Source organism: Tamandua tetradactyla, chromosome 11, assembly GCF_023851605.1.
Source record: "Tamandua tetradactyla isolate mTamTet1 chromosome 11, mTamTet1.pri, whole genome shotgun sequence".
Lineage (NCBI taxonomy): Eukaryota > Metazoa > Chordata > Mammalia > Pilosa > Myrmecophagidae > Tamandua > Tamandua tetradactyla.
The window spans coordinates 71,938,533-71,953,092 of NC_135337.1; the positions used below are offsets into that span (position 1 = coordinate 71,938,533).

Genomic DNA, 14,560 nt, shown 5'->3' on the forward strand with positions numbered 1-14,560 from the left:
CCATCCATCCTACTCTCCAACATCTCATGTTAAGTAATTACATGTGCAATGACCCTATATCCAAATAAGGTCATATTATGAGGTACTGAGGGCTAGAACCTCAACATGTCTTTTGGGTACACAATTCAAGCCATACTATTTATTTTGAAGTTTATTACTTAATAGTGTTACTACTAAGCCTGTCCATATCTATTGCTACGTATAAACACAATTCTAAAAGCTGCCTCTGCCCTGCTCTTATATTCATTCCTTCAGTCTTACTTAGTGATGATTTCTGTGTAAGAGAAAATCAGTCTTTTAATGTTATTTTGCCATATGGTTCTGCTTTGGAAACCTACTGTGGTCTCTTCTTACCATATCTCTGGCCGAAATCACGGAGCATATAAGAATATAGTAAGTTTCAATGAAAGGAATATTATTAATATTATATTTTATTTTCCTGCAAAACTAGTAAAAACTGCTTGATGGTTGAATATGTCATTATTTACATATACATCCACATATTAGAGAGGATTTTCATTTTTTTTAAATACACATTACTTTTGTTCTAGTATCAAGCTATTTAAAAAATTGATAGGTAATCTATGTCCTTTTTTTTTATTGCATAGGCAGGCACTGGAAATTGAACCTAGGTCTCTGCATGGCAGGCGAGAACTCTGCCTGCTGAGCAACTGTGGCCTGCCCAATCTATATATTCTTAAATGCAGAGTTCAGAATCTGTGTCTTCAAAGCCTTAGTGATAGGATATGTATAAGCAAAGTAACAAAGTTTAATATTGAAAATGAACTTGATTATTCATTGATTTCACCATTTGTTTATTCATATAATCTGTATTTATTGAATGCCCAGGTCATCTGTAGTTATCAAGCCCTGAACACCAAAATGAGTAAAATGTGGTTTTTATAATCTAATATAGTCATAATTTGATAATATCATCAAAGTCATCTATAAAGACACTTTGGAATTGTTGACATATCCAAAATATAGAACGAATAGACCCATGTTAATCATGAAAAAGGTAATTTCAGGGAAAAAATAAAGAACTTCGCATGGTGATATGTAATTTTATTATTTTGGGATGATAATTATAACTGGAATCAAGAACGTTTTGGTTATATTCATGTACTATCCAAAAGAGGAAGTAGGGAGAGATAAGATACAATATACATATATGTAGCTTCCATGGGTGTCATAGGGAGGCAAACTATCTTATTTCTTATTTTGTTGGAGTCAAAATGACTCACCTGAATATCTCACTCTCTCAAGGCAATGGTAATCAGCAGATCATTTTCTGTGGGTTTTTTTTTTGGGATATCTCGGTGTAATGCATTACACAAAATCATGTCCAGAAAGTTAGCAGTTATATATCCTATACTAAAAGATTTTACTTTCTCAGAATTACTATTTTAAAGCATGACATTATTTTACATTACAAGGTGATGTATTTTCTTCGTGAATAAGAGATTTTATTCTTTTTGTTGTGTTGTATAGACATCCAAGATATTTAACCGTGTATTCGTACTTATTAGTCTCTGTTTCTAGGGTTCTTTTCCCCCTTTAGTAAAACATATATGATAGGATAGAACCAATATATGACATTTCATTCTTCATTTGTGCTTCAGGAACTGTAGCTTGCCTCAGGGTTTTAGACCCTTCAAAATGTGATTTTGTTATATTTGGCATTAAATATTCCTAATTGATTGGTTCAGAAGTTTTGGTATTTTGCGATACTCTAAAAACTGTTTAAATTAGGATAATTCTTTGATTACGAACAGTATCAAAAATTTCTTCATTTCTTTATTGGTAATCTAATGATAATATACGTATGTTTTTAAAAATTACCAAATTGGCTTTCAAGCAGGAAGTCAGTTAAGTCATTGTTCCTCGTATTTCCATGTAGTTATTTTTGTTTTCACTGTGTACTCAAATATAGTCATGGGCAACCTAGTCTTCTATGCTAGGTAGATTTGTTTAATAAAATAAGCCTGCTTTTTTCTTTATGTTTCCTTTTAATTTCTTGTTATTAAAGTGTAGTTTTAAAAAATACCCTGAAAGTATTGAGTATACATCAGTAAAACAAAGTTTATAAAGTTATAGTAGAGAGTTTTTATATTCTGTAAGTTCATATACTAAAAGTTAAGCAATTTCTTAAAGATCATTGAGTTTTATTTAACTATTTAGCTAGCTTTTTTGTATTAAGAAAAGTTTATGCATTGTCATTGAAAAGTTATTAATTCTGTGCATTTCTTTTTTATTTTTTTACTCCCCTCCCCTTCTTCCAACAGAATTGTTCAGGAGACAACTTTTGATTTAGAAGGAGATGTTCATAGTGGAACAGCATTAACAACAAGCAAGGTAGCTTGTTATATATTGATCTGATAAGATTGTGTTTAACATCCTAGGGAATCATGGAGAAATTATTGGTTAATATAACATACTTGTAAAATTCCTTTGGGAAAAACAGACTTCACAGTGATTCCTAAATATGGGTTATCCTAGTCTGTGGGATTATCGCCCCTTTTTTTTTTTTTTTTGACATGGGCAGGCTCCGGGAATCAATCCCGGGTCTCCTGCATGGCAGGCGAGAACTCTGCCGCTGACCCACCATTTCATGCCCTGGGATTATCTCTTAAAAAAACATAAAAGAAGGTTAGCAGACAATTCTTTTTTCCCCAAGTCCTGGGAAATTTTGCTTTCTTTTCTTTGCAGAGATTGTTTCCTAGGCTTTATACTCACTACCCCTTCTAGGTCAAATGACCTCTGAAGATATTGTGCCCCTGCTCTTGTTAGCCTCTAAAATAGGATACTAGATTCCTTCTCAGCACTTTGCTTTCGCAATTATCCCTGTTTCATACATTAGCAGTGTTTTTCTTTCTTTGTTTTGGCTATCTATTGCTGGGTAACCCTTCCCTGTCCAGACAAAACAAAACAAAACAAAAACTTAGTGGGCTAAAACAACAACCCTTTTACTGAAATTGGGCAATCTGGTTTGGGTTTACCTGGGTAGTTTTTTTTCTGGTCTTGTGGTGCTTCATTATTTGGCTGCATTAACCTACTGGGTTAGTTGGTGACTAGGCTATGCTAGGTCAGATGGGCTCTGTCTTTATAACATCTCATGTCGTCTCCACGTGGTCTCTTGTCACAGAGTCTCTCAGTCATTATATTAGATTTCATAGTTGATACCTCACAAGAGCTTCTAGGCCTGAAGGTTTAGGCTAAGAACTGGCACAGCGTCAATTCCGTCACATGCCACAAACTCAAAAGACTCAGCCCAGAATCACAAGGAGGAGGTTACTCAAGGTGTTGTTCATGGAGTCTACCAGTGCAGCAAATAGCTATACTCCTGGAGCATTTTCGTTAGACTTATAGCATATATAATATTTCTGATTAAAACACAAAAACCAGCTTACTCTCTCCTTCCAACTGTTGTTCCTATATTTCTACTATTCCTGTTCACGACATAATTTCTTCAAAGAATAATCTATAGTTGCTGTCCCCATTTCCTAACTTCATTTTCTTTCCTTCACTCCCATTTGAATACTTGCCCCCTTTCTTTCTTTCTTTCTTTCTTTCTTTCTTTATTTTTACACGTGGGCAGGCACCGGAAATCGAACCCGGGTCCTCTGGCATTCCAGGCAAGCGGTCTTGCCTGCTGAGCCACCGTGGCCCGCCCACTTGCCCCCTTTATAGGGACAGGGCCTCTCAAGGTCACCAGTGACCTCCAGATTGCCAAATCCAATGTTCATTTTTCTGTTTTTATCTTGTCTTAGCTCTTTTTTTGTCTAGGTTACCATCACCTATTTGATACACTTTCTTCTTTTGGCTTCTAGGGTGCCACTCTGACTTCTTTCCCACTTCATTGGTTGTTTTTCCTTGGTTTGATTGGTTGATATGTCCTCTTCCTGTACGTCTAAAATTTGGAGAGCCAGTGTTGCACACCTCGGTTTTTTCTCTTCTGTTTATGCATGGTTCCCTTGGTGATCTTCCTCAATTACATAAGTTTAAATACCATCTTTATGTTAATTATTCCCAAATGTACTTCTTTGGCTTCAACCTCCCCAGATTCCACTTTGGATATTTAATGTATATTTCAAATTAACATAGATAAAACTAGATTCTTTTTCATAAGCATTTCCCTAATCCTTTCCTGTCTCAGCAAATATCATCATCTCAGCATTGCTTCAGCCAGGAATCTGTTAGAATTTCTGATACCCTTGATTCCTTCCTTTTCTTGGCCTCTGCATCTGATGATAATTTACTCCATGTGTGTCTGCTTGTCTCTGTCTTCACTGTAAGAAATCTGATTCGTTACAGTTGTCGCATAACGGGAGTACTGCATACCCTCTTAAATAGTATCCCTTCTTGATTCTATCCCTTACCATAATTTTTTTCATAGCAGCCAGACTGATATTTTTTAAATGTTAAGTTAGATTCTATTACTTTGTGGCTCTTAAAGCCTCCCCTTTTACCCCCCTACATGGCTTCTCATCACAAATATAATAAAGTCTTTATTCTGGCTTACAAAACTCGATACGACCTGACTCCTTGCTTTCCTCTCACAGTTTATCTTGTGCTAGTCACCACTCAGTACTCCAGCCACACTGATGTGCCAGTTTCTTTCCCATCTGAAGGCTGTTCCTTGCACTAGTTTGTTTACTCTGCCTGGAATGGAATGTTCTTTCCCTTAATTTTTCACACTAGCCTTTTCTTAAATTCAGACCTCACCTTAAAATCACTCTCTTGAAGGGGTCTTCCCTGAGTATAAGGTCATTTTTATAACACCTTACTTTAAATTCTTTGTGTGGCCTTTATTGCCATCTGATTCTTTAATTTGTTGATTGACTGTTCCCCCTCAAGCTTAGTAAAATGTGGGCTCTGTGGCAGTAGGAATCTTGTTTGATGTGTTCACTGCTGTATTTCTGGTATTTTTGAAAAGTGCCTGGCACATTAAAGATTCTAAGCAAATATTTATTGAATGATTGAGTGAATAAATCCTTTTGGAACCAAATATGACTGTCTTTATAAAAATTTTGTTTTCTTGTAAAAATATGTAGTCAACTTAGAAAAACTGATAGGAAAAAATATAAAAATGGAAATAATTCATTTACAATTTATAGTTGACCACTGATAACATTTTGATGGATCCTTTTCTGAACTCTTTATGCATGTGTAAGTATTCATTTATACATTATAACATAATGGGATATGTTATACACATACACACCATGTCTTTCTGCCCTGCTTCCTTTAAAACAAGCTGAAACTACTTTGTAAACATGTAAACATACTGTATAGAGTATTTTTCTAAATCAATTGTGTAATCCATTTATGGAAAATATGAAAATCTTAAAAGCTACAAACATCACAGTTTTAATCTCTGAATGGTAAGGGTGATTTTTACTTAACTTCCTACTTATCTATGTTTAATTTCTACAGTAAACAGATTATTTTTGTGATGAGAAATCTTACATAAAATTGCTACCTTGAATTTCTTTGAGTATAATTTTTTCTGTTCCTTTCCACTTGTTTTCTTAATATAGGTAACCCATTCTTTTTGTCTGCCATAGGTTGTTTAGAAATTTATACTGTTTGGAAGTACATAAATACTCTCTGTTGGGTTGAACTTTTTGGAACAAATTGAGAAATGTTATTGTAGTTTAAAAAAACTGTTGAATGTACCTCTTAGGCATACCTATGCTTTAAAGCCAACTCTAGCACTTTGAAAATGAAAATGTCCTGTGTGTTATTGTTTTAATGGTGTGTGCTTTGGGGAATGTCACTGTGGACCTAACACCTTCAGCTTTGTATTATTTCTTGTCTTTGTTCTCTTCCTCTGCATTCACTCTCTTGCCCTTCCCCTTTTGGCAGCCTGGCCCCTATTCTTACCTGTCACAGTGACTGTAAAGCTTGGTTGCTCTGCAGGGTGCTTTTAAACTCACTGTGCTTTCCCATTGGTATAGAGCACCACTAGACTGGACAGCGACAGAATGTTGTCTTCCTCCAGCACAGCAGAACGAGGAGGGATGGTGAAACCAGTGATCAGAGGAGAACAGCAGCAAGATTATCGCAGACAAGAAAGCAGGTGGGAAACTTTTCTAGTTTTAATCATGAAATAAGCAATAGTAATCCTAGAGGAGGATTTGAAATAAAGATTATTTGAATTTCTAGAAGTTTTAGTTGACATTTTTAGAATATGAGCAATAATATTTTTTAAAATGTTTCCGTTCATCTTATTGAATAGGAAAATAAAAGCTTCATCAGCAGTTGTATTCCTCACTTGTACGCTACAATGTTATCAGATTGAAAGAGGAGGCACTTTGAAATATGTTGCTATTTTAAATTTTTTAATCTGTAAAAACAGAAAAAGGAAGTTTTTTAGTATTTTAATATTTGATAATTTTTGTGTTTAGAGAAAACTGACCATTTCACCTTTTTCTAAAATAACTCCTCATATATTTAGAAGAGTATAAAACCAAAAAGTGATATTGCAATAGAATTTTTAGGAATTGTGGAGTGCCATGTATCATCACATCTTAAGCTCTGACTTGATGTTTCCCCATCTTGAGACAGGTGGGAAATGAATTCTTTTCTTTTGGTGGTATTCTTGCTTAGTTCTTTTGGGCAGAGAATTTCTGTCTTTTGTTATTTAAAAATATGTGTTACCTTCATAAATCAGAATTGTTTCCTTGTGACTGCTAAAACTGTTAAAATGTTGAAAAATAAAGTCACTGTCTTAAACATGGTAGTATTAATAGATGATGAGTTCCAAGTGCTGATTAGTTTAAACTGTAGCATTGTTTGGTGCTAGAATTGTCTACGCTAACGTTTTAAATGTACTAAGACAGAATTGGCAATAAGGGATGTTTTATGAAGTTCTCATTATCAAAGGTAATCTGGGGACGTTCATCTTTTGATATCTGTCCACATTTCTGATGAGGCCATTTTGACTTGTCCCTTTTGCAGATCAAACAACTGAGGTAGTTAGCTGAGGCAGGTGACTTGCTCAAGATCATATATCAATTCTCTGACAATTGATAAAGATAGAATTCTTTAATTGCCATCTTCCAGCAGAGGGCGCTGTTTATTGTAAGATTGTCATACTGGAGTCAATAAATAATAATTAAATGTGAATTGATATGAGAATCTCAGGTTTTGACTTCTGTCATTATTGTGGGCTTTTGGTAGTTTTTCAAGATCTTTTTGGCCATATGAATTTAATTAGGTATAATCATAAATAGTCTGTTTCCTGCCTGTACTTATTTTAATGATATATTATAAAATAAGTTTTAATTTACTTGAATTCATATAGTAATTTAATAGTAAATTAATATTGTAAAGGGTACATATCTGTTTATAAGGTGATTGAGAAATATGTATCTTCATTCTTGGCACAGATGCATTTAAGTGAGTGAATGGAAGAGGCAGCAAGAAGAAAGATTGATAATGCTTTTATGATATATAAAATTAAAAATCAATAAATATATATAATTATAAATAAATGTAGTACATATAGTGTTAAAATATCCATCTGATGGTTAATCATGATTCAGAAATATGAAACTATTAAACTTTCCCATCTGGGGACCCCCTGATACTGTCTCAAAAACTAAGGACTCCCAAGTTAATAGGCCAAGCTCCTATGAAACTTATTTCTGGAGCAGAGAAGCTAAGCTTACCTATAATTATGCCTAGGAGCTCTTTCAAAATCAAATGATTTTGTCCTTTGAGCACATATTTTACTGAAACTGTGTGCAAGGTCAGATTATTCTTCTTTGCAAAGACCGGTTTTTTATTTCAACCAAATATGTTAAAATATGTTACTTTGATATTAAGATAGCGATGAAAACTGATAGTTCTTTATTCCCATTCCTACTCCAGTCTCTGAGTTTTTCACATATACTATGTTGGTATAAGCAATATTTAATCAATGCACTCTTAAATATAGGTTGAAGTCTCAGGAAAAATCTTTTTGAATGATGGGAGTGACTGTTTTATTGGCACTGACACGTTTTTCTTTTTTTCAATGAGAATTCATATTCCTTAATTTTATCAGATTTGTTTGCAGTTTTAAATGCCTGTAAGAATGGAAGTTTAAGAGAGACATGTTAAAATAATAGCTCATTTAAAATATACTGTTTATAAGATTTAGTTTTTGTTTTTAATAGTTTGCATTAACTCATATTCTCTCCTCTGTATTCATCTGTTGGTGCATGGAGATCAGGGTGGGCAGGAGAGCCATGTGCTGTTAGAGAATGATTATTTTCATTATATACTCTGCAACTATTATGAATCTATAATCATCATAGATTGTTCTATTTCATTTTTGATAAAAAATCTTTATTATATAATTTGCACTAATTTCTTTAATGAATGGACAGACCAGAAACTCCAGATATTTACTTTTGGTAGTATATTACCAGTTATATAAGATTAACAGATTTAAACGTTGCTGCTTACAACACTAACAGGTATTTCTGATTCACATATTCTGAAAACTGTGTTGACTTTCAATTTCAGCAAATATTTATTTGAATAAATATTGACCTCAGTTTTGTCTGAGTCAATATTTAACACACTAGGTATTTTCATTTCACTGTCCCCACTATTTTTAGTTAACATTTGCAAAAGACAAAATACATGTTCCTTGGATTTTGCTTTGTTTTAATTTTCTTATCTTTTCAAAGACAGATTTTTGGAGAATTCTTGTTCATCTTTGTTAAAGTACAAATAGAATGATAAAGATATTGAAGTGTTAAGGAAATTATTCACTTGCCTATTTTTTATTGTTTATTTTTTGGGTTTTTTTTTTTTTTTGGTTAAATGTTATATATAGCGTATAGGTATAGCAAACTAAGAGTAATAGTTAAATGGCTTGAAGTTCCTGTCTAAATGAAAGGGTAGTTAAACTGCAGGTTATCCATTCAGAAAAGTATAAATCTTAAGGAGCTCTAAACTGGAGTTATAATTGTTTGTCTTACACATTTTAGAATGTCTGTGCTTATCAATGGCTTTCAATGCTTTTTGGCTAAGGTACACAATCCAAAACTATAGTTTACATGGTACCCTTATAGGTACATATATATATATATATATATATATATATATATATATGTTTATAACTAAAAGGAGAGTTTCAAAAAACAGTGCTTACCCTCATAACCTACCAGTTGGTGTTGAACTACTGTTTGAAGAAATCTTTTATAGAAATAGAAATTGATTCAACCCTGAGTATCTAAAAATATATAAACATTAGTACCACGTTAGTTCTTACAAATGTTCCAAATTGTAATTTCTCTCTGTTTATATTTGCTGTTTTATATATTTTTATATTTTATTGTGTGGGTCAGACTAAATGATGGAAAGTGCTTGAAATTTAGGTGACTTTAAGGAACGTTGTAAGAGAAGAATGTCTTTTTCTTTTTAAGGCATGCATGAGCATTGAAAAATAATAAAACTGAGTGATTGAAATGAACTATCAAGGATCACCTAGTCTGGTTAGTATAGCTCTTAGGAAATCTGCTTTCATATCTGAGAGCTCATTTTCAAGTGCAATATGGTTTAGTTTTTCTTTGTGTCCTCTAGTAATAGCCTTTCATTGTTACTTGAGCTGTAGCAATAGCAGGTGCAAGACACTCTGATCTCTGTACTATATAAGGGGTCTTCATTAATAATGCACAATCATTTGTCAGATCTGTACTCATGATGAGAGTATGTAATTCAAGGAACAAACTTCTGTGAAGACTGGTGATAAGATCATTTCCAGTACCTTTTTCTGAATATTTGAGTATGTTACATATGAAAACAAGGTATTGTGCTACTTATTTCTTTGAAAAACTCATATAGAGATTTAAAAATTAGGTTCAGAAGTCTACACAGGTTGTCAGTGACAGCCCTTCAACTGTGTGGCCTGATTTCAATCAATGTCACCTTTCTTCCTTTAGAACTCAAGATGCTCCTGGGCCTGAGCTGATATTGCCTGCAAGCATTGAATTTAGGGAAAGTTGTGAGTAATTTCAGATTCCACCACTAGTGAATTATTTCTTGTTCCATTTTTCTCCATCTGATTTTCATGTTTTTCTTTTCTCTTTTTCGAAATCTTTTCATAGCTGAAGATTCCTTTTTATCTGCCATTATAAATTATACTAATAGCTCTACAGTCCATTTTAAGTTGTCACCTACATATGTATTATATATGGCATGTCGGTATGTATTGTCGAACCAGTACAGACCTGATATCAGTCCTACAGAGCGAACTCACAAAGTTATTGCAATAGTCAACAAGATGGTGAGCATGATGGAAGGAGTTATTCAAGTAAGTTTCAGTATGCAAAGCCATGCTGGTTCAATGATTATGTTTATAGTTTTTAAATCACTTAATCAGTTTTTTTTTAACTTTTCTGATTTGGTTATATATTTGACTCCTTATCTTAGGATGTTTTCTAAAATAAAAGTTAATGTGTAAATAATATAGAAAATGTATAGCTTTTAAAGTTAAAAGAAAATATAAACTTTTTTGTATTTCTTACAAATTAAGAAATAGGAAGATAAACTGTGAGTGTGGTAGCATAATGATCATGAAAAAGACCCTTATAATTGCAATAGCCATTGTGAGAAAGTGTTTGAGACTGTTATGGATTTTCTTAGAATTTTTAAATAGTTATAAAAAGGCACTTTATCCTCTATAATGAGTCTACTGGAATGTTGGCAGTAATTGTTTTTGTTTTTATTCTGATAGCATGTATATAGGTATAATGGATATCATAATTTATTTCTTACTTGTGATGAAACTTGGGTTCATAAATTTATTTTGAAAATTTCAAGAAACAAGGGTATTCTCTTAATAGAATAGTTTTTCAGTAAGTACTACTGTTCAGCTCCTGATAAAATTGGCATAGTTTTTCATACTTCTAATTTGAATATTTAGTCTTTAAAGTCATTATTTAGACTTTTTAAGGTTTTCCTAACTCACTTGTCAATGCTGTTATTCAACCATAAAATTCTAGTATATGTAGTATTAAGTATCACCGTTAGATGGCTTTGGTGTTTTTCTTCTGGCAAGATCAGTTAAAGCAAACTGAAGTGATCTTTTAATTCCCTCAAAATTGTTTTAAAAAGGCCAAAAATCTTCAAAAAATCTTACTTTCATCTTGGTATAGTTAGCATAGGATGAGTTTGATAAGTTAGGGTTCAGTTACCCCAACTAGGAAATAGATAAAAAGAAAGTCTTTTTATTTAGATACCATTTTTTTAATGTTCTTAACATCGTTTTATAAATGAACGTGGATTTCCTTTTCAGTTTCCATTCAAAGCCATTGTCTGTCTTTCATTATGTGTAGATTTCTAAAGTCTATTTCAAATCATGAAAGTCCTTATCATCCAGCTACTATTATAATACACTTTTCCTTACTGAATCTGAGATCATCAGTGCAATCACCATTATCAAAACAGGTTGTGTGAATTTAAGTTTAATATGCAATTAGCAGAATCTTAGAAGTTCTGGGAAAGAACTGTGGTAGCAAATAGTTGTAATTCTTTAATTTGTGAAAATCTACTTTTAAAAACAAAGAATTTGCTCCTTTTAGTATATCTGTAAGTTCCCTATACATTTTAAAATTCACAGCTTTTATTTTTATCGTTTCTATTGGTCTTTCCTATCTCTTTCATTCTCATTAATTAATCCAGGGGAATGGGCTCTCATCCTATGTATCTTTAGGTAGTAAGTGCCCGGTATCATCAAAAGACTTTTAAAAGTCCTTCTTTTGCACATCTTTTAAAGAGATCAGTTTGTTCATGTCTGTTTATTGTAAAATCTTTTTTATAGATAACTCTATAAAAATTCGCTTAGTTATTATGCCAGTATTTCAGAACATAAAACAAATCCTTTATGTCATATATTTCCAAAGCTGCTTTGGAACCACAAATGAAAATGTAATTTGCCGATAATATAACTAAATGTCGTACCTTCATGTCGTACCTTCATATTAGTGTTTTGATTTTTTTAAACTATCATGATTGTTTACAAGTTTCTTTCTCTCGTTCTGCTTGATTTCCCCTCGTCTGTTTTTCTCCAGGAAGTAGACCAGGTTGATCAGGTAGGATATACTGCTGGGAACTGATCCTAGCTATGTTGGCTTAGCTGAGTTTCTCATGCTGCTTCCATGTCAAAGTACAGTACTACAACAACTGGACTGAACGGTTCATAACACTCATTCAGCAACTGAAACATGCAGTACTAAAATCCTTTTTTGACTGTGCAACCTTTATCAGCATTTCATAATTTCTGCTTAATGCACTTCAGTGTGGATATGAAATGATAAAAGTTCTGTTTCTTCTCTTTATTATTTATCCTTGGTTCCTATTCTTTGGATCTCATCTGAGGTTGCCTGGCCTGCACATGTGGTCGGGAGATGATGTGATAGATCAGTACTTGATACTGAGTTGCATGGTGTCCAAACCAGTGACAATAAGTATCAGGGTGGCTGTGGGTAACAGGGGTACACTTGTGTATATGTCACAGATTACCAGATAATGCAGTTTACAATTTGGTATTATATTATTTGATATCTCCATTTCTCCATTGATCCATAAGTTATACCCTATATATATGCATTTTAAGAAGTTGTAACGATTACTTTCTTCCATTCCTATATATTCTCCCAAATTCCTTTGCAAATATCTGGTATCTGTGGTAAATACCTTGGTGACCTTGGTGAAAAGGGAAGGTACTGGTCTATCTTCAGCAACTTTTCAAGAAAATTCCTTTTTAGTTTTATTATTTCTGTTTGTCCTGTGGTTGCTTATGAAAATTTGTTCTGTCTACAGAAACAGAAGAATATTGCAGGGGCACTTGCCTTCTGGATGGCAAATGCATCTGAACTCCTCAACTTCATTAAGCAGGACCGAGACCTTAGTCGAATTACTTTGGATGCCCAAGATGTTTTAGCACACTTGGTTCAAATGGCATTTAAGTAAGAACAGATCTTTGAAAATGACACTATTCCTTAAAGATTTAAATCACATATTTTCTTGTTCAATTTTCAAGACTAATTTTAAAGGTATTTATTTACCCTAATTGAAAATGAATGTCAAGAAACATAGATAACTGTATGTAAAATGTTAGAAGTATTGAGTTTAATGAGCTGTATTTCACAGTATTAACAGGAAAACTTACTTTTTTTTTAAGTGAAAAATATTTCTTAAAGAGTACAAATTATTTAATATATGATACTATGCTTGACACAATACTACTGCATTATGGTGAGAGGTTTTTAAGCCTTGAATTTTTTTTTAGAAAATCCAAAAAAAATTTTAAAGGTGAGAAGAAAGAAAATTACTCTTTTAAAGGAGAAGTAGGTACTGGTACTTGATTTTGTCTTTACCCAAGTCACAACTTTTGATTATTTTTGTAATGTTCAAATAAGATCTGTTCAGTATTATTGGAATGTGAATTATTGAAAAGTGTTCTGCTTATTTTCAGATACTTGGTTCATTGTCTTCAGTCAGAACTTAATAATTACATGCCAGCCTTTCTTGATGACCCTGAAGAGAACAGTCTGCAAAGACCAAAAATAGGTTAGAGCCTCCTCTTCCTTCATTTCTTGCTTCCTTATTTCACATTTAACTCCTTTTTAATGCTTAATAAATGTAAGGGATATATTGTTCCAATTAGGGAGATGTCCTGTTTGATTTGGCATATTTTAAGAGTTTGTGCTTTGTTTAAGAGTAGTTCTCATTTTTGGTGTGTCATACAATCAAACTTTTTAAGAAAGTTTCTTAGGGTGAACTTACTATGTTAAGTATAGTTAGTTATTAATTATATGTACTTTTAAGACCATATAGCTGTTTCATTTTTTTTATGAGATTGGTGATAAAACAGCAATTATTATCATAAATGTCATTATCTTAACTTACTGCTAATTCCAAAGATTTTTCTTGAATTATACCTTGGTGACCTTGTCTTTTCCTCCTGTATTTTTGAACAGATGAAGTTTTACACACACTCACAGGAGCTATGTCACTACTGCGACGCTGTAGAGTAAATGCTGCCCTGACCATCCAGCTTTTCTCTCAGCTGTTTCACTTTATCAATATGTGGCTGTTCAACAGATTGGTAACTGACCCAGATTCAGGACTGTGTTCTCATTACTGGGGAGCTATTATTCGTCAACAGTTAGGACATATTGAAGCGTGGGCAGAGAAACAGGGACTAGAGCTTGCAGCTGATTGTCATCTTAGCAGAATAGTGCAGGTATGTGTAGTTGAGTCTCACATCCCCCAAATTCTTGTGAATGTATCTAATTTTATGATGGACAGAAACTTGGACTCAAGAAAATCTCAACACTTTCCTTTTGGAGTTTTTCATATGTACAAATAATGAAATGGTGGTAACCAGTAGGGTAAATGTCCTTAAAAGGGGTCGTTTTTATTTGAGATCAGTAAAATGTATTTCAGAAAGCACCCATACTGAAAGATGAATTCCATTTAAAAAACAGATAATAAGTAGCTCTTAAGACTAGAAAACATGTTATATCCTAATGGCCTAAGCAGCTCTGAGGAAATT

At 33.1% G+C, this 14,560-nt stretch overlaps 1 protein-coding gene across 21 annotated transcripts in view; it reads left to right on the plus strand.

Moving 5' to 3' along the window:
* The window catches only part of AFDN (afadin, adherens junction formation factor), a 170,107-nt gene that overhangs the window by 104,045 nt on the left and 51,502 nt on the right, over positions 1–14,560 (plus strand). For 14 of the 21 annotated variants that reach the window (XM_077120849.1, XM_077120848.1, XM_077120846.1 and 11 more), the window contains 8 exons: positions 2,286–2,355; positions 5,961–6,082; positions 9,942–10,003; positions 10,107–10,312; positions 12,072–12,092; positions 12,823–12,968; positions 13,478–13,572; positions 13,983–14,248. In XM_077120849.1, the coding sequence (XP_076976964.1) occupies positions 2,286–2,355; positions 5,961–6,082; positions 9,942–10,003; positions 10,107–10,312; positions 12,072–12,092; positions 12,823–12,968; positions 13,478–13,572; positions 13,983–14,248 (988 nt within the window). The remainder of the gene's footprint in view (positions 1–2,285; positions 2,356–5,960; positions 6,083–9,941; positions 10,004–10,106; positions 10,313–12,071; positions 12,093–12,822; positions 12,969–13,477; positions 13,573–13,982; positions 14,249–14,560) is intronic. The other 7 variants (XM_077120851.1, XM_077120852.1, XM_077120854.1 and 4 more) reach the window with 1 other exon arrangement.